The sequence below is a fragment of the Microtus oregoni genome, unplaced genomic scaffold, assembly GCF_018167655.1.
Source record: "Microtus oregoni isolate MIOR12 unplaced genomic scaffold, Mior012 000022F_ref0000154, whole genome shotgun sequence".
Classification (NCBI taxonomy): domain Eukaryota; kingdom Metazoa; phylum Chordata; class Mammalia; order Rodentia; family Cricetidae; genus Microtus; species Microtus oregoni.
Window position 1 is genome coordinate 13,825,915 of NW_024543081.1, and position 13,803 is coordinate 13,839,717.

General features: G+C 47.9%; 2 protein-coding genes across 3 annotated transcripts in view; one reads left to right on the top strand and one right to left on the bottom strand.

Annotated features, from left to right (window-relative positions):
- Positions 1–3,491, bottom strand: part of Fam227a (family with sequence similarity 227 member A) — a 56,292-nt gene extending 52,801 nt beyond the window's left edge. Inside the window, exon 1 of the mRNA XM_041672547.1 lies at positions 3,268–3,491. The gene's annotated coding sequence lies outside the window, so the exon portion shown is untranslated. The remainder of the gene's footprint in view (positions 1–3,267) is intronic.
- Positions 3,492–3,767: 276 nt separating this feature from the next.
- On the top strand, positions 3,768–13,484 carry Cby1 (chibby family member 1, beta catenin antagonist). 2 transcript variants are annotated; one of them, XM_041672398.1, is made up of 5 exons: positions 3,768–3,870; positions 6,197–6,308; positions 11,152–11,257; positions 11,340–11,458; positions 12,776–13,483. In XM_041672398.1, the coding sequence occupies exons 2-5, from the start codon at positions 6,231–6,233 to the stop codon at positions 12,854–12,856; spliced, it is 384 nt and encodes a 127-aa protein (XP_041528332.1). In that variant the 5' UTR covers positions 3,768–3,870; positions 6,197–6,230; the 3' UTR covers positions 12,857–13,483. The 2 variants fall into 2 exon arrangements, with proteins under 2 accessions (XP_041528332.1, XP_041528333.1); XM_041672399.1 differs by having other exon boundaries at positions 3,826–3,870; positions 6,200–6,308; positions 12,776–13,484.
- The last annotated feature ends 319 nt before the right edge of the window (positions 13,485–13,803 follow it).

The window sequence follows — 13,803 nt, forward strand, 5'->3', positions numbered from 1 at the left end:
AGTCAGCCATACAGCCCAGGCAGTGGTGGTACACACCTTTAATCCCAGCAGCCACACTAGTTAGCCATAGAGGTCAGGCGGTGGTGGTGGTGCATGCCTTTAATCCCAGAACTAAAGGGGAATAGAAGGCGAGATGAGACAGGAACTCATTCCCTTTTCAGTCTGAAGATTTCTTAGAGATAAGAGCTCTTCAGTGGTTGGCTGCTTTGCTTCTCTGATCTTTCAGCTTGAACCCCAATATCTATCTTTGGGTTTCTATTATCTGTACTACATAGTAGAATTACTCCAGGGGCAATCACTACAATTAATCACTCAATACTTGTTTTTGTCTTTTTTGTTTTTGGTTTTTTGGGGTTTTTTTGGAAGAAGTTGCCTATCGCAAACTGTCCTATGGGAAGGATGTAGGTTCTTGTGCTCACACGGACGCACTAGGGAAACCAGGAAGGTTAAACACACAGGGCTTATCTTCCAAGGGGAGCACACAACCTGTTTTCCCACCCAGAAGGCACTGACATAGTTAACAGCCTGGTGACCTCTGCACTATCTGTGTGGTCAGACCGCACTGACCAACAGACCCTGGAGCTTGTCTGTCTCAGTCCATCTACAGCACCGTCCTCCTCCAGACCCTTATCACATGTCACATATGTTATCACATCAGTCCATCTACAGCACCGTCCTCCTCCAGACCCTTATCACATGTCACATATGTTATCACATCAGTCCATCTGCAGCGCTGCCCTCCAGACCCTTATCACATAAGTTATCTTGAACTTTTTTTCTCAGTTTTCTATAGAACCCATTTTCCCGGAAGATGTTACTTACACTTTACAAAGAGTTTTGACGCAGTCCTATCTTAAGCTTTGTTGTACCCGTGGGATTGAGTTAATTATCACCAGGAAACTTCTTTTTACTAATTGTGCTGTGCTTAAATGTGCCTAAAAGAAACTACTTAGGGTCAGACTCTTGAAGTGTGAGCCAAGACCAGCTACTGAGTCCTGTTGAATTGAACTACCTGTGTATCTCCCTCTGATCTGACTCCGCTGGTCTTGGTGGTTGCAGGGATCGCTCCATACCAACCCATGACCCTGACCAAGCCCATTGGATGGAAGGGAAGACTGACCTAGGCCCAGGTCAGTACTGTTTCTTGCCCTTTGCTCCTAGTCTTTAGCCGGCAGGTCGAACAGGGAGAGGTGAGAGGAGGCAGCTGCGTTTTAGGGCTTCTCATTGTCCTCCTACCCATTCCCCAGAAGGGCTGGAAAATTACACTCTGTTCTCTGAGGAGCTAGGCTCAGATGACTCTGTCGGAAGCTTCCAGCTTTAGCCTAACGCTATTACTCATGCCAATGTGAGAACTGAGTAGCGTGTTTCTAAAGAGGAATGTTTAAAATACACACACTGCTCCAGGCTGAATTCTTCCTCATACCATTTAAGGGTACGTGTGCTCGGGAGCACAGTCGTAGCTTGTAGAGGAGGGAGAGTCAGCTTCACTGAAAGCTGCCCTGTGGCAAGCACGGTGCCAGGTGCTGAGCGTGGATGAGTGGGTGCCAAGAAACTTTCCCCTGGGGGCATTCTGGCAGCTGGGATTTGAAAATGCAGACTGTGGAGTCAGACTTGGGTTCACTGTCAACTTTCAGCACTCAATGACTACTAAGGACCTCCCACAGACTAGCAAGAGTGCTCTAACTGTACACAAGAGGGTCAACTAAGTTAGACTGGATCCAAGTCCCCCTAGTGGGGTGGGCTATTGGGGTAGACTTGTAGAATTAAAATAAGTGCATAACTATAAATTGTAATTTATAAAAGTTATGCGTATGACGACGAGTTAAGACTCATACTGCTTCCAGAGGCGGTCCACAGGGATGGGTATGAGATGACATAGTGTGCTCTCTTTAGCTTCTTTTGAGGCAGGGTCTCACTATGTAGCCCTGCTGGTTGGCCTGGGACTTGCTAGTTAGCCCAGGCTGGCCTCCAACTCACAGAGATCCCTGCCTCTGCTTCTTAAGCATTTCGACAGTTTGTTTCGACCTTGTTAGAGAGGTCAATGGTGATGCAGGAAGAGCAGGAGTTAATTGGTTAAAGGAGAGAAGAGAAAGCAATAAGGCCAGACGAAGGCTCCAGAGATACTGCCCATCCCGGCAGCCATTAGCCACATGTGAAAACAAAGTTCTTAAATTTGGTTAGTGTGACCGAAGAAGGTAAATTTTATTTTAAAATTAAAAACCAGTCAATCAATCAATCAATATGATTAAGCATATTTTTGGAAAAACCGAGTTAAATAAAGCAGTAGTCAAGTTAATCTGTTTTGATTTTACTTTTTTTTTAAAATATTTTTTATTTATTTATTATGTATACAATATTCTGTCTGTGTGTATGCCTGCAGGCCGGAAGACGGCACCAGACCCCTTTACAGATGGTTGTGAGCCACCATGTGGTTGCTGGGAATTGAACTCAGGACCTCTGGAAGAGCAGGCAATGCTCTTAACCACTGAGCCATCTCTCCAGCCCTTGATTTTACTTTTAACAGCGTAGGGTCAGGTGTGGTAGCACTAGCCTTCAGTCTCCAGTACTCTAGAGACAGAGGCAGGAGGATTTGGAGACCAGCCAGAACTACAAAGTGAGCCCAAGTTTCAAATCCCAAATCTATTAAAAAAAAAAAAAGGAAAAAACTGTAGGGGCTGAAGCCAGGTTTAGAGTATGTCTGTAATCCAGCATTAAGAGGCTGAAGCAGGATGAGCTGAGAACCCCCGGGGAAGCCTGGGCTGCCCAGTGAAAGGTGCTTTGGGTACACCTCATCGGTGAAGCACGGGATCTGCGTTCCCAAGGCTCAGGGCTCAACAACAAAAAACTGCTAGAATGACCGTAAATTACAAATGTGCTCTACTTTATGTTTCTCTTGAACCAGGGAATGGTTAATTTTAGATACGGTTAATTTTGATCGTGAAACTCTCTCTTCTAATGCAGCGTGGCAAAAGAGGAAAACGGCTTGCACTTTGGTCTTATCCTTTACTATGGCTGGGATGACACCTAGTGCACCCACTAGGCCACCAGGAAACATCTCCTGGATGGCGCGTTTCATTTACTTTACCAAACAGAGCACACCCAATACACGCCATTAGGACTTGAGGAATTCTGGAGGGGATTCCTTGTTCACTGGGTGACCTTCCTGGACCTCAGTTTCATGCTCGTGGGCATGAGGAGGAGGCAGATCTGGCAGGAGCCAGTTTGCTGCTGGCAAGCAGTCGTCCTCTGTCTGTTCGTCTGTCTTACCTGAAAGCTTCGGGAGAATCCCAAAGCCTCAGGGCGGGTTCCGCCACGGGTCCCTCCGGTGACCCAACGGAGCTCCGGATGGCCGCTGGCACCCGGGACCCCAAACCACCGAAAAGCAGCGTATTTTGCTTTGTGGCCGGGGCGGGGCAGCCGAAGAGCAGGCCATTTTGCTACTGTGAGTCCAGCCCGGGTCACTACACACTCCTTTTCCACAATAATGCAGCCCTGAGCTGGCCCAGTGGCTGCCACACGCGGTTACCATGGCGACGGCGGCGCTACCTGGGGGCTAGACCAACGTGTCTAAGGGGGTACTACTCTCGCGGCCTACACCATTTGGCGTAAGAGTAACTCCAGAACACTTTCCCAAGGTCTTCCGCGCTCGCTGAAGCAGAGGGAACCCGCGGGAGCCCCGGTGCTCCGCGGAGGCTCCTCTGGGACATGGCTCCCCCTTCACCCTCAGTGGTAGAGGCCATAGCCGCCGCGCATGCGCGCGATGGGAACCCGGCGCCGGCCAATTGCCTTCTCGACGGTTGACGCGACGTGGGCGTATCCTTGCGGAAGGCTTGGGGAGAGCTTTGGACTCCGGCTTCCCAGACGCGCCAGGTACGTCTGGGAGCGCTGGGCGAAGGCCGGGGCCAGCCCGGGAGTAGGGGGCGCCCAGGTTCACCTAGAGAGGGTGGCGGCCAAGCCGGGTGGTTTGCGGGCGCATCCTGCGACGGTGACTCGCATCCTGGGACGGTGTTTTTGACCCATCACCTGAAGGATTTCTCCTAACTGGTACTGAACTCCTATGGTCCTGTGGCCTGTGCGCCTGCAGACACGCAACTGGCTGACCCTTTTGCCTTTGAGAACCAAAGATTCTCCCTTTACTTTCTTGTCGGAGTGAAGATAATGCATTTTATAACCTGATGCGAACTAAAGCTTCGCACAATAAGTACAGTTCCCTGTAGAGGGGCACAGCTTGATCTGCTTCCCAGGGTTATGGTGAGCATCAAATGCTCCAACAACTTGTAAATAAGAAAACACTCCTCGCCTACAAACTGGGTGCTTTTATTATTCCTGGTTATAATTAAGAGACTCGAGAGCTGGAGAGATGGCTCAACGTCTAAGAGCACAAGTTGCTGTTGGAGAGAAACCAGATGGATTCAATTCCCAGCTCAGGACGGCCAGTAGCACCAGTTCCAGGGATCTGCGGACCTAAGGCACATGGTACACAGACTTACACGCAGGGAAAACATCCATACATTTTAAAACAATAACAAAAAATAAAGCAGTTGAGGCCCTTGAGCGATAAAATGCTGGGATCCCGCTGAGGGTGAGCAGCGGTGTTGGTTGGAAACCAGGTATAGCCTCATAACTGTCTTGATCCTGAGCCCTTCCTATGAGAAGGCTTCACTAAAGAACCCTAGGACTAAAGGTGTCTGATCAAAGGCAGATGTATCTCTGTGAGTTTGAGGCCAGCCTGGTCTACGGAGTGCACTCCAGGGCTACACAGAGAAACCCTGTCCCAACAAACAAAAACAAAACAAAAAAGAAACCTAGGATCTCAGCAGAGTTGATCTTAAAGTCATCCAGAGAGTCTCGTAGGGTGTTGCTACGGCTTGCACTCACTCTGTAGAAGGGTGTGTGTGAGAGAGTTCCAGATTTCTGAAGGGAACTGGAGGAAAGGCTCAGGAAATAGGAGTGCTCGCTGCACAGGCATGGTGACCTGAATCCAAGTCCCCAGCACCCCAGGAAAAAGCCCGTGGCGGACTCCACACCGGTACTCCCAGCACTGTCGGGGGCAGAGAGAGGACTGTCTGGACTTGCTGGCCACAAGTCTATCTCCAGGTTCAGTGAGAGACCCTGCCAAGGGACTGTGACAGGAGGCGATAAAGCAGCACACCTGGTGTCCTCTTCTGGACTCCATACAAGCACGCACACACATAGACACACGCACACACACCTGCAGTGCATGTGCATACAGCACATAAACACATACATTAAAAAAAACTACCCTGGAGCCTTGCAACCGGTTTTAAAACTTCTCCTTATTTGTTATTCTTAAAATTAGAAAGATGCCAGGCAGTGGTGACACATGCCTTTAATCCCAGCACTAGGAGGCAAAGGCAGACAGATCTCTGGGTTCAAGGCCAGCCCGGTCTACAGAGTGAGTTCCAGGAGAGCCAAGACTATACAGAGAAATCCTGTCTTGAAGAAAAAAAAAACAAGCAAACAAAAACCCTTGACCTCTTCCCAAAAGCTAAGTGATGTGACTTTTACAAGCACAGGAGGTTGGGATTGACGCTGTATAATGGTGACAGTGTTGTTGTCAGTTCCACCATGGCTCTCTCCTTTCCTTGAGACCACCTTACCTCTCATAACAGGACAAGGGGCTTGACACAGGGACCAAGTGATAAGCATCACTGTCAGCTGGGAATGAAGTACCAGTGTAGCTTCGCAGCTTTAGAATTGTGTGTATGCAGAAGTTAGAGTTCCTGGTCCATCTCTGACCGGCTTATGGGATAGAAATTTCATTCCTTGGTCCACACTGTAGTTCTGGTGAGGCCAACTTGGGACAGGTTTGCCTGATGCTAACATAACTGTGAAGCCACACAAAGTTTGGTTCAAATGCCCATTCCCACTGAAGACCTTAGCTTTCTAAATGTCACCAACCAAATGGGGTGAAGAGGAGGGGCTTGTCAAGGGGTGTTTGTGAGTTAAAGGAGATTGTGCAAAGGCATTGGCATCCTGCACAGCACATAAAAAGCATCCAACACATGGGAGTTCCTGCCAGGCCTTCTGGGACCTCAGACAGCCTTCCTTTGCTGTTCTGTCTAAATGGACAACTCTTCCCTGTGATAGTGCCAGGGTTGGTAATTGCCAGTGGTTAAAATATTTCCATGATTTGAGAACAATGAAGTAACGTCACTGATCTGTTTGACCCTAGAAGGAAGTGCTGGTGTTTCCTCCTCAAGTCAGGAATGCCTCTCTTTGGGAGTATATTCAGCCCAAAGAAGACCCCGCCTCGGAAGTCGGCCTCTCTCTCCAACCTGCATTCTGTGAGTGGATTGGGGCACAGGTGGTCTTGGGTGGACAGATAGCACTGGAGGGCATCCTGTCGGTGGAATTTTCTGTGCCACCAGCCAGCTCCCAAATAACCACACAGACTTATTAATTATACATGCTCGACTGGTGGCTCAGGCTTGTTTCTAACTAGCTCTTAGAGCCTAAATTAACCCATTCCTATTAACTTACTTGCTGCTATATTGCACATGCCCTGTTACCTCATCTTGTACACGTCCTGCTTCCTCTGCATCTGGCTGGTGACTCCACCCCTGTCCACAAGTCCCATCTAACCTCTTCCTGTCCAGCTATTGGCCATTTAGCTCTTTCTTAAACCAATGAGAGCAACACAGTGTTCAAAAGATTGTTCAACAACAGCATTCTTTTTTTTTTTTTGGTTTTTGGTTTTTTTTTTTTTTGGTTTTTCGAGACAGGGTTTCTCTGTGGTTTTGGAGCCTGTCCTGGAACTAACTCTTGTAGACCAGACTGGTCTCGAACTCACAGAGATCCACCTGCCTCTGCCTCCCGAGTGCTGGGATTAAAGGCGTGCACCACCACCGCCTGGCCATCAACAGCATTCTTTTAGTTTATATTATTACTCAAGTTTAAATTCCTGTGTGGCAGTTACTGTCGGAGTTTATTCAAGACCCCACTAAGACAGCCAGCCAGCCAGACAGCCTCATTCTGATTTTGGTCCCAGGTGACGTTGTCCAATCTGATTTATATTTTAGTTCCAAAACTTGTTTAAGAATTAATTTCAGGCCGGGCGATGGTGGCGCACGCCTTTAATCCCAGCACTTGGGAGGCAGAGGCAGGTGGATCTCTGTGAGTTCGAGACCAGCCTGGTCTACAGAGCTAGTTCCAGGACAGGCTCCAAAGCCGCAGAGAAACCCTGTCTCGAAAAACCAAAAAAAAAAAAAAAAAAAAAAAAAAAAAAAAAAATTAATTTCAGATTAATTTCAGTCATGTTTAAAGATCAGATTCAAGTGGGTGTAGTGGTACACTTTTAATCTCAGCAGTCAGGAAAAAGAACCTGGTGGACCACTGTGAGTTCCAGACCAGCCTGGTCTACATATAGAGTTCTAGGACACCCAGGGCTGCAGGAAGAGACCCTGTCTCAAAAAAAAAAAAAAAAATTCAGGAACTTGCCATTAAGGGCATTTGCTGCACTTGCAGAGGGGGGGGGGGACCTGGGTTGGGTTCCCAGCACTCTCATGGTGACTTAAAACCATCTGTATCTCCAGTTACCAAGGATCAAGCGCCCTCTTCTGGCCTCTAGTGGCACTGCACTTACAAGGTTCACCTACTTACATGCTGGCAGAACACTCATACACATAAAATAAAAACAAATCTTTTGTTATTGTTGTTGCTTTGAGAACAGAGTCCCTTTGTGTAGTCTTGGCTGACCCAAGCTGTCTATGTAGACAGGGACAAACTCAGACTGCCTGCCTCTGCCTCTGGGATTAATGGTGTGCAACCCCACACCCTACCAAAAAACAAAACTTTAAAAACAGGATGAGCCAGGTGGTGGTGGCGCATGTCTTTAATCCCAGCACTTGGGATCTGAGTTGGAGGCCAGCCTGGTCTACAGAGGGAATTTTAAGGCAGCCAGAGCTACACAGAGAAACTCTGTCTTAAAAAACAAAGCAAAACAAAACCCATCTGTCTTTGAGTGGCTCAGAGCCCACTCTCCCTGCAGTTTTGGAGCCGCCCAGACAAATGCTGTGACAAGGGAATGCAATGTGAAATACTGTGGTGCACAGAGTCCTGGGGGCTCAGTGGTGACTTGTTATTACAGGACAGTGACCAGGTCCTCATGGCCTTGTCCTCTGTACGCCTTTTGCTTCAGCCACCCAGCCTTACAGGAGCCTCCTATATGCATGCTGCTTCACCTGCCCAGGGTCATCTTCCCTGCCCATCAGTTCTGTGACAGCTAGCTGAGAACTCTGTACATCAGGCAGTCTCTTGGGTGCTGGGTATGAAATAAGAAGAGGGGGCATGGCCTGGTAGTATAATTCCAGGTACTTGGGAGGCTGAGATAGGATTACAAGATCAAGGCCTGCCTGGGTACCTCAACAAGACCCTCTCAAAATTTATAATACTTTTTAAAGGGGATTCCAGAGGAATGGAGAGATGACTCAGATGAGAAAATATGAGGACCTAAGTTCAGTCCCCAGAACCAACATTTTAAAAACTAGCCAGAGGCTGGAGTGACAGCTTAGTGGTTAAGAGCACTTGTTGCTCCTGCAGAGGACCCAGGTCGGATTCCCAGGACCCACGTGGGGCTTCATGACCATCTGTAACTCCAGGTCCAAGAACCCATTGCCCTCTCCTGCCCTCCACAGGCACCAAGCATGCACTTGGTGCACATACATGCATGGAGACAAGATACAAACTATAAAACAAATGAATCTAGTGTTAGAAATATAATAAATTTAAAAATCCTGGCATTATGGCATGTGAATGGGGGTGGGGCACAGGAAGAAGACATGGGGCTGAGGACAAGAGGGTCCCTGGGGCTCGCCAGCCAGCCAACCTGGCCTGCTTGCTGAGCTTCAGGCCGTTGAGAGAATGTCTCTCAACATAGGTGCTGAAGAAGGGCGGGGCGGAGGAGACGGGAATGGTGGACAGTTATCAGGAAAATGCAGAGAAGAAGGGAGAAGGGAATCTTTTGCACACTTGTGAAAATGCCATCAGGATAGCTAATACCCTAGATGCTAATTTTTTTATTTTTGTGGGGGGTAAAGTTGAGAGAGGGTCTCTCTGTATAGCCCTGGGTGTGCTGGAACTTGCTCTATAGGCCAGGCTGGCCTCAAACTCAGAGATCCACTTGCCTCTGCCTCTACCTTCTGAGTGCTGGGATTAAAGATATGTGTCACCATGCCTGACCTGATATTTTTTAATGTGGATAGTGCCTGAGAAATGACATGTGATGTTGTTCTCTGGCCTCTACACCTGTACACACATTACCTGCACATACATGAATACACACACACACACACACACACACGGCAAGGAATATAGCTCACTGGTAGAGCACTTGCCTAGAACATTCAAGTCCCAGTAGCAAAATAAAGAGGCAGTGAGCAGATATCTTAATCTTAATGAGGAGGGTGGCATGGAAACAAAGCTGTCCCTTTAAATAGGGTGATCAAGGAAGTCCCAACTGAGCAACAGACATTTCAGCACACACTTGAAGGACTTCCTCCCTTTTTTTGTGTGTTCTCTGAGAGTGTGTATGTATTCTGTGTGTCTGTGTGTGTGCACATGCTCTGTGTGTATGTGTGTGCATGTGTGTGCACATGTGTGCATGCTCTGGAACCCATTGTTTGGTCCTGCTTCTTGAGCTACTTATGTCTCCCTCACAGAGCCGAAAGCTCCTCTCTGGAAAAGCTGGTCATACTCACTTCTGAATGCTCGGAAACCAGGCCTGACTCGGGAGACTTTGGCGAGCTCTGTCAATGAATACAGAAACTGACTGTCACATTAAATAAGCCCTGGCAGGGACTGTTAGGATTTTATGCTTTCACAACTATGTTCTTTCATATTAAGCAAACTACAAATTTCCTTATTATAATGTAGTGATGCAGGAGGGAATCAATAAAGCCAAGTATCCTTATGTGTATACAGATATACACGGATTCTTTGAACTGTAAAGTAGATGTAAAAAATTCAGTTTACAAATTACAGCCTAGGGGCTGGAGAGATGGCTCAGTGGTTGCTCATTGCCTGCTCTTCCAAAGGTCCTGAGTTCAATTTCCAGCAACCACATGGTGGCTCACAACCATCTGTGATGGGGTCTGGTGCCCTCTTCTGGCCTGCAGGTATACACACAGACAGAATATTGTATACATAATAAATAAATAAATAAATAAATAAATAAATATTTTTTTTAAAAAAAAAAAACAAGGGGCTGGAGAAATGGCTCAGTGGTTAAGGAGCATTGCCTGCTCTTCCAAAGGTCCTGAGTTCAATTCCCGGCAACCACATGGTGGCTCACAACCATCTGTAATGAGGTCTGGTGCCTTCTTCTGACCTACAGATATACACACAGACAGAATATTGTATACATAATAAATAAATAAATATTTAAAAAAAACAACAAATTACAGCCTATATAGCCTTTCTGGAAACATCCAAGCTTAGAATAGAGCGGTTCTTCCCTCTTATAATTTAAAGTGGGTGGGTGGGTGGGCGCTTGTGCACGGAGGCCAGAAGAGGACACTGGGTCTCCTGCTTTACCAGTAATTCTCTGCCTTATTACCTTGAGACAGGTCTCATTCTGAACCTGCAACTTGTCATTTTCACCTAGGCTTGTCACCAGCAAACCCCACTGAGCCTCCTTTCTCCCATCTACCTCCCCCTGTATATACATCACTGGGATTTATAGACACATGTGGTCACATCTGGCTTTTTATGTGGGTGCTGGGAACTAAAACTAGGTCAGCCTGTTAGTACAGCAAGCACTCTTACCCACTGGGCAGTTTTCCTAGCCTCTTCTTTAAATGTTTGCTGTATATCATTTGATAATCTAGCCTTGTGAAGTATTTCAAGTACTGACAGGTGTGGCAGTACACTCAATCCCAGCACTCAGGAGGCAGAGGCAGGTGGATCTCTGTGAGTTTGAGACCAACCTGTTCTACATAGTGAGTTCCAGGACAGCCAGGGCTACATAGTGAAACCATGACTCAAAAATAAATAAATTATATATATATTTAAAGGTGCTAAGTACTGGTGGGAGGATAGACACCTGTTTGTTGGGTTTGGAACTAATGGGAGAAGCTGGGGTGTGAGCTCTTGTTCTGTGACTTCCTAAGCCATCATAGTCTCTTACCACAGTTAGATCGGTCAACGCGGGAATTGGAGCTGGGCCTTGACTATGGAACTCCTACCATGAACCTGGCGGGGCAAAACCTGAAGTTTGAAAATGGCCAGTGGGTAGCAGGTGAGAGGCCCTCCTGCAGCTTTGGTGATCAGGATAGCAGAAGGAATCCCCCCTTTTCACTCCTGTTCCATGCTTCCTTTAGACACAGTGATTAGTGGAGGTGTGGATCGTAGGGAGACTCAGCGCCTGCGCAAACGGAACCAGCAGCTGGAAGAAGAGAACAATCTCTTGCGGCTGAAAGTGGACATTCTGCTGGACATGGTGAGCAAGGCAATCTGGAAGGGACGCCTAGGTGTCCCCTTCAAGGAAGCTCTGTCTTGAGTCAAGCCACCTAACTGATTTCCCAAGGGCTCATTTGCTGGGTACATAAAAGTCAACCTTGCCACTAAAAGCTGGAACAGGGATGTGTAACAATACCCACAATGCCTGTGCCTATGGAAGGGTGTCCTTTATAAGCAGAGCCTGGCATTGGCCCAGGGGAAGAGGTCTATCCAGGGGAGAGTTTCTTGGATGAAGAAGTATGTGAGCCGAATGCCCCAGGGTAGTGTCAGGAATGAAGATTATAATGAAGGCATCTCAGGTGGGGGTGTCCGTTCATGGTATGGAGGTATCCTGCCTCACAGAGACTAAGTTAGTGCCCAGTGCAGACCTGCTGAGTGTGCATACCCAATTAATGTCAGTCTCTTGTGTCTCCTGGGCCTGGCGGTGCTTGCACATAGTGATGGCAGACGTGATGGAGCTGATGGGTAGCTTTCTTGTCCTGCTGGCTAACTGCTGTTCACCTTAGCCAACAGCAGGGCAACTGGCCTCGGTGTAGCATGAATTCAAATGGGTCTTAATAATAAAAGCCCGGAGTCAGATACTGGGGGACATGCTGCGAGATCATTGAGGAGGAGCAAAACCACAGCCATCTTACCTACTCAACTTCCCAGCTGAAAAGAGACTAAGTTCCTGCTTCCTCCCACCTTATCACTTCCTGCTTGTCTGTACAGACCTCCAGACCTCTATGGTTAGCTAGCAGTAAGCTCCACCCTCTGATCTTCAGGCAAGCTTTATTTGTACAAACAAGATATCACTACACATCAGAGTAGCTCTTACTTCACAGAGCTAATGCAAGCCACACACTTGCTCTGGAAATAGAGATCGCCCTCTGTCTTCATGATCAATGACAACTTCCTTCTGCTGTAAAGCCTAGTCAGAGATCCTGGTAAGGAAAGAAGCATCACTTTTAGAGCATCCCATTCCCCTGACGTTTTTTACAGTATTGTTCCCTAGGCGCTTGTTCCCTAGGTGCCATTGCATGAGGAATACAAGTCAAAGTGATTTACGGTCCCCTAACTGTAGAGTGCCCGGTATCTGTCATTTTCAGCCTTCACATGTGGTGTGCCACACAGCCGTAAATGATGGGAGTGCCAAGGGCTTGAATATGAGTAATTCCTTTGACTGCCAAGGCTCTCCTGTGGAAGAGGCCAACTGGGCGAGGAATTGCAGGCCTTTCCTTGGGGCCGAGTAGCTGTGCAAGCCGGCAGCATGGCCTGACATAGCTTCCTTTGTAACAGACTGATGCTTCCCTTCCAGCTGTCAGAGACCACTGCCGAGTCCCACTTGAAGGACAAAGAACTGGACGAACTGAAGATCATCAACCGCAGGAGGAAGTGAAGAGCCTGGACAGGCTCGCTAGATTAGAAGTCACCACTGACCCCCAGGGAGGAGGATGTGGCAGAGCCCTTTGATTTTCAGTCAAATTAATAGACTTGCCCTGAGAGTGAGCATTCACAGACCCTAGCTCCCTTGGACTTGGTGGCATGGGATGGAAGAAACCAAGGTTCCAAGCCAGGGCCATAGCTTGGGAGGCACCACAGGCACACTGCCCAGGGTCTCAATCTAAAGCAAACCCCAGGCGGGTCTAGAAAATAGTTAGCCCTTGGCTGCTCTCTGCAGGTGACAGCATATAGCTGTCCATTGTCTCAGAGTTGCTGTGTTCAGACAGTTGGCAGTTCACCTCTTCACACTGGGGTCTGGCACTAGTTCCAGTTCACACCAGTTCACACTTCACATGAGGGCGCACAGTAAGTGGCTCTGCATTCTCTGTCCTCTCCGGCCGTGCTCTCTCTGCCTTCAAAGAATCCCCATCCCCAAGTCCACAGCCTCTTCTGCCATCAGCTTCCCAGCAGCAACCTCTGCCCTCACAGCACATTGTAATTTACTCTGCTTTCTGTTTCGACTATTTATTTTTATTAAATGGTGTTCAATAATCTCTGTGTAGCAAAATAGGTAAACAAAAACAAAAACGAAACCAGTGTGGGTTCCCCAAAATGAGCAGAGCTGGGTTCTTTTTGTTGCTCCACCAAAAGAATTTTTAGAGTTAGGGAAACCGCACCTTGAAGTGGAAAGCCACCCTAGAAGAGAAATAATGACTTCGCACTCAAATTCCACCGCTTTAGGGAGCTGGCACTGGTGGCCCACTATGTGGTCCAGACCTGGTGAGGAGTGGGTGGCATGGGAATCAGTGCCCAAGTCAGTATGATCTAGTCTTATCTAGCCAGAGGGGAATCTCATTGTTAGAGTCGAGCAGGGGACACAGGTTGAGGCATGGAGCCCAGGGC

Coding starts and splice junctions, on each gene's coding strand:
- Cby1 (XM_041672398.1), top strand. CDS start 6,231: ATGCCTCTCTTTGGGAGTATATTCAGCCCAAAGAAGACCCCGCCTCGG. Junction 11,258..11,339: donor AAATGGCCAGTGGGTAGCAG/GTGAGAGGCCCT, acceptor TGCTTCCTTTAG/ACACAGTGATTAGTGGAGGT. Junction 11,459..12,775: donor TGGACATTCTGCTGGACATG/GTGAGCAAGGCA, acceptor CTTCCCTTCCAG/CTGTCAGAGACCACTGCCGA.